The following is a 4909-nucleotide window of genomic DNA, read 5'->3' on the forward strand; positions in this document are numbered from 1 at the left end:
ACTTGGACCAACTTGCAACTACTACTCATCAGACAACAATCTACAAACAAATCCCCACTAGCCAAAAGTTGGTGCCCAGATACCAACACATGCCCAGATACCCAGATATACATGCTATGCATAGTCTGCACCATCCTCGACCTTACACTATTTGCTAGTGCTGCTGGTGCATCATTAGTGACACCAACACATGCCCAGATACCAGCCATTTGCACCAACCAGCCTGTAAGCACAAGGAACTACCCATACCAGCACCGTTTTACCCACAGCTATCACAGCCAGCAGCCACAGCTAGCACTGCCCTAAAGGGAAAAAAAGGCAAGGAGCAGACACCTGCAGCAACAACTGACCGCTGCCAGCAGTAGCAGTTTACTTCCATCGCCAATAGTAGTAACCAGCTGCTGCTAGTTATAGCAACCCCAGCAACTGCCAACTGCTAGAAACACCCAGAAGCTGCATCAAGCCAGCAAAAGCAATATCTAGTCACTGCCTGCTAGTGGCAACAGTAGCAGTTGCTCGCTGCTAACAGCAATAGTTAGCCAACAACTGCCACTGTGGCTGACGGATGGATAGAGGGAGGGTGGACAGATGGACAGACCAACGGAATGACAATGAGATGGAAAGATGCATGGATAGATAGATTGAGAAATTTGGGGGGCTCTCCAGTTGACCCAAATTGCAGGCTAAATGGGACAGACCCAGTGCTCAAGTCCTCAAAGTTTGACTTTTGCAAACACGAGTTGTAGAGAGAGAGAGAGAAATAGAGAAAAATGGTCCTTCCATCCTCCTTTGGGGATGAGGAAGTTGCGGTTGGCTCAGGAGAATGGGCTATGGGGAAGCGGAATTGGCATGTGGGCGCCCTCGCCATGTAATATCTCAGCTGCGTCTGGATGATGATGATGGAAAAGGGAATTGTTGGCACCACCATGGCGGAAGAGCCCCCACCACGGCAGCCCGCTGCACTCCACAACCCTTCCTCCCCAATTAACAGGCTGCGGTTCCAATCCAGTCGCCCTACATCATCCATCAAATTCCAAACAAAAAAAAGAGGAAGAAAGAACACCAATCAGAAACCAGACCCATAATCTATTTTCACACCAACATTAAGCGAGAATGAGAGAGTTTGAACAGTAGGAGAGAAAATGAAAGAACAGCAAGAGAGAAAAAGGTCCAGAGAGAAGAGAGAGAGGTAAGAGAATTTTATCCAGGATAATGGAGAAAGAGATAGATCAAAGCCTACCATAAATGCAGTTGGTGCTGTTGTTGTCGTTGGTGATGGTAGTGATGCTGGAGGAAAGGGGACAGAGGGTGGCGGCCAAAGGATGCAGGCCTGGCGAACCCACCACCCCTCATGGAACCAGAGGGCTGGTGATCACCTCCAGGGGCTGCTGTCCAGCTGTGGCGGACTGGCTCAGCAAAGCCCTGGGTGACTGCCGCAAACGATGGCTGGCGGGCAATGTCCACCGGATAGTGGTGGAATGACTCAGTGGCAGCAGTGGGCTGAGCTGCAAGTACTGGTGGAGGTGGTGGTGCATGGCGGCCATGCAGTACCAGGGCTAGATAGGGACACATGTGGCCAGGCTGATCAGCATCTGGTGCACAAATCCAAAAAAAGTAACAGAAATGTTAAGCCATCTGTGGAGAAGGACATCAAAGAGGGGAACATTAACTCTCTAATACTTACGTCCCGTTTCCTGCGGTCCCACCCCCCTGCAACGGAAATAACATACTTTCAGCAAAAAATTCTCAAATTCTTATTTACTTTCCCTCTTGTGCTAGAAAATAAGTATTTTTTTAAGTAGATAACATGCGGTACAAACTCACTCGATTAGTGACGCAAGTTGAGCAAACCCACGCACAGGACACCAGTAGTATCTAAAAAGCTTTGGAGTGAACACCATTGGGGCACGAAAGTCAATAACCAGTACGCACCGAGAAATGAATGTTTTGGAATTATGCTTCAAACTGAATGAGAAACGTGCAATTTTAAAGAAATAAAGAAGTGGCGAACCAAGAACACTAAAGGATAACCTTTCTCGAATAATACTACCTCCGGAATCATATCAATTCTCACCGTAGAGGTCAATTTTTTTCAATTGAAATACTTGAGGGCATTGGATGTTCCCAACTAGGGTTGGCGAATGATCATGAAATTACCGTTGTCAATGTCATCCCTAAACTTTGTCACTGTCATTGTCATCTAAGTGTGGCTTGGATGAATGAAAATGATGATGATGAATTCATCTCATCGATGATGATGGTGATGATGATGATGATGGAAAGGACATGATTATATGTTCTTGGAAGCTAATAGATGAATATGACGATAACGATGATGTCTCTTGGAAACCAGATGTCGATGAACATTTGTCATCAACTGATAAATAACTGTGAGGCTGGTGGTGACGGTGGGCAGGATGACTCTTGGAAACGTAATGATGATGACAATGCTGATGATGATCCGACTTCATCTTCCATCATCGACGCAGACAATCCTAAGCCACTCTTGCTTCTAGAAACGTCCTCCATTGTTGGAGAATAGATCTAGGGAAAGAGCAGGTTGCAGCTAGTTTACCGAATCTGCGTGGCCTAGGCTATGATAGACATCTTCGAGGGCTGACTCCTCGAGAATTTGATGAGATGAACGACATCCATTTGAATATAGCCACCGACCATTCTCAACCCTCCGACAATTGGGGCACTTCATGATCCCTCCGGCATTGAATGCGGAGCCGATGCAATCTACAAAACATTAGATTAGACGGGTCAAAAAATGGATAGCAAAGTCTCATTCTCCAGATCAGAGACACTTTCAACCAACAATATAATACGAAAGTCTGAATCCAGAACAATGCCCGGGGAATAATCTTAAGAGGGTCTATTCGTCCATCTCCTTGACTATTAGCAAAACGCAGTATAGATTGTTTCGATGATACTGTCAAAGTGTTATCAGTACGTGGACTGCGCGCCATATAGAAATAAAGCGAGAAGATGCTGTCTATTTTTTATGAAGGACTTTACAGAAAAATTGTTTCTGAGGCCAAGCACAATGTGAAAATAATGATATAATTTAAAACCATTTCAAAATCAGGAATTGGAGTGGGAGTCTTCCAGAAAAGATGACGTTTTTCTCCATCAAGAATCAATGGTTAAGTACTAATACGCCAAACCGGGAAAATCCATGGTTAGACCCTGAATCCCAAATTTTGGACACGGGCGCACAAGCGGAGACAGAATGCGAAGCGGAATTAAGCGCAGGAGTCAGAAAAGAGTAAAAATTTTCATCATGCCGAGTTCATTCGCGAATGCAGCGATCCAGATAGAATGAGAGGCAGCAAAAGAGGATGGAGCAACCTAAATGGAACTCGTGGCCGCAGAGGAGCGTGGCGACGGATCGAGGGCCGGAAGAAGGGGACAGATTTTCGAGGCAGATCGAGCAGGAGACGGACGATGGTCCGGCGCTTTGCGCATCTTCCCGAGCGGCTTCTTCCCGCCTCTTCATGTTCGACATTGCGCCTCCGCGGACCGATCGATCGATCGAATGATCGACAGAATTCTGCAACGACAGCCCGAACTCTGCACTGCAGCGCATGCCGCTCTCTTAAGCTTGCAGGCCACGGCTGGGCGGCGGTCACGAGTTTGATATGCGGGTGATATTCTTTATTCCCTTACTATTATCCGTCATTTTCCATCACATTTCTTTTTTTTTTGTTTTTCCAATCTCTCCATCAGTTTTTTAGTATTGTTTGTGTTTCATACATTAGTTTTATACTGTTACTTACAATTCATACATTAGTTTTATAGTGTTATGAACGTTTCACACTTAAGTTTTATAATGTTATTAATGTTTCATACGTAAGTTTTTTACTGCTGTTTATGTTTCATACAAAAGTTTTGGAGTGTTATCCATGTTTCATACATTAGTTTTACACTGTTATTTATGTTTCGTCAACAGGAATAATTATAGAATTAAGAGTTTATTCTATATCTTTCAGAATATGTTCGAGGAACCATGATGGAATTGGATTTCATGTTTGAATCATTTTCCTGACCGAAAGTTTTTTTCATAATGTTCTTTATTTTTTTACTTGATATTATCCAGGACTCAAAATTAATTGTCATTGTCCTTCACCTCCCTGCTTGCTTGATATTTGAGAGGTCTGGAAGATCTTTAGTCTCAAAATCATTTTGAAAAGATTGACTCTCAGTGCCTCTGGTTCTTTTATTAAAGAAAGTATTTGGTGTTACTTTACTAGCAAATAACAAAATAATGTTCAGCTGCTAAAAAGAATTGGAACAAATTAAAAAATAAAGTGACAACTTCAATGCCAAGAAATCAACCAGAATTCAGGATCCAATCAGGATTTTTTGTACTTGGGAGATGTGGACTCTCCAAAGCTATGCACCAACACTTTTGACTCCTCTGGCTACCTTCACAAATGTCCAATAATGACAAAAAATTGGGGTTAAGCAGTCATCATAATTAGTTTCACTCCGATCAATAATACTATAATTTTTTATCTCACTTAAGAATGTATATTAGAGAGCTAGAGGTCGCCTCCATATGAACTAGCATTTTAGACATGGAATTAACTAGAGAGAGAGAGAAAAGACATATACAGATACTAATACAAGGAAAAGTTATTATTAATAATATATAAGTAATAGGTAGAGACTGGTATAACTGTAGTAAAATTTATATTATGATAGGCAAAAGATAGGGGGATAATTAGACAGAGGAAATGCTGCCACGATAGGGAAAATCACTAAAAAAGACACAAAAGTCCAAAATGACGAGGGCTACACTACATGTTTGTAGCAATGTCGAAAGGAGGGATGAGGTGTTTATCTAGGTATTTTCAAGCTGAAGTTTTATTTTGTATTTATTCATAAAGTGACAATGGCATAG

The 4909-nt window shown here is 42.7% G+C and overlaps 1 protein-coding gene across 1 annotated transcript; it reads right to left on the minus strand.

Annotated features, from left to right (window-relative positions):
* Positions 1–612: 612 nt before the first annotated feature.
* On the minus strand, positions 613–3647 carry LOC144716221 (uncharacterized). Its single transcript, XM_078591314.1, has 6 exons — positions 3355–3647; positions 2576–2742; positions 1825–1883; positions 1685–1710; positions 1241–1592; positions 613–1014 (listed from the first exon to the last, which is right to left on the minus strand). The coding sequence occupies exons 1-6, from the start codon at positions 3590–3592 to the stop codon at positions 816–818; spliced, it is 1041 nt and encodes a 346-aa protein (XP_078447440.1). The 5' UTR covers positions 3593–3647; the 3' UTR covers positions 613–815.
* Positions 3648–4909: the final 1262 nt, after the last annotated feature.

This window comes from Wolffia australiana, chromosome 20 (genome assembly GCF_029677425.1).
Source record: "Wolffia australiana isolate 7733 chromosome 20, ASM2967742v1".
NCBI lineage: Eukaryota > Viridiplantae > Streptophyta > Magnoliopsida > Alismatales > Araceae > Wolffia > Wolffia australiana.

What these genes read in the sequence shown, in the direction of transcription:
- LOC144716221 (XM_078591314.1), bottom strand. Translation starts at nt 3,592, where the DNA reads ATGCGCTGCAGTGCAGAGTTCGGGCTGTCGTTGCAGAATTCTGTCGAT. An exon ending in CGGCCACGAGTTCCATTTAG is followed by an intron (nt 2,743 to 3,354) that starts GTTGCTCCATCC and finishes AATGTTTTGTAG; the next exon opens with ATTGCATCGGCTCCGCATTC. An exon ending in CAGCACCAACTGCATTTATG is followed by an intron (nt 1,015 to 1,240) that starts GTAGGCTTTGAT and finishes TGGATGATGTAG; the next exon opens with GGCGACTGGATTGGAACCGC.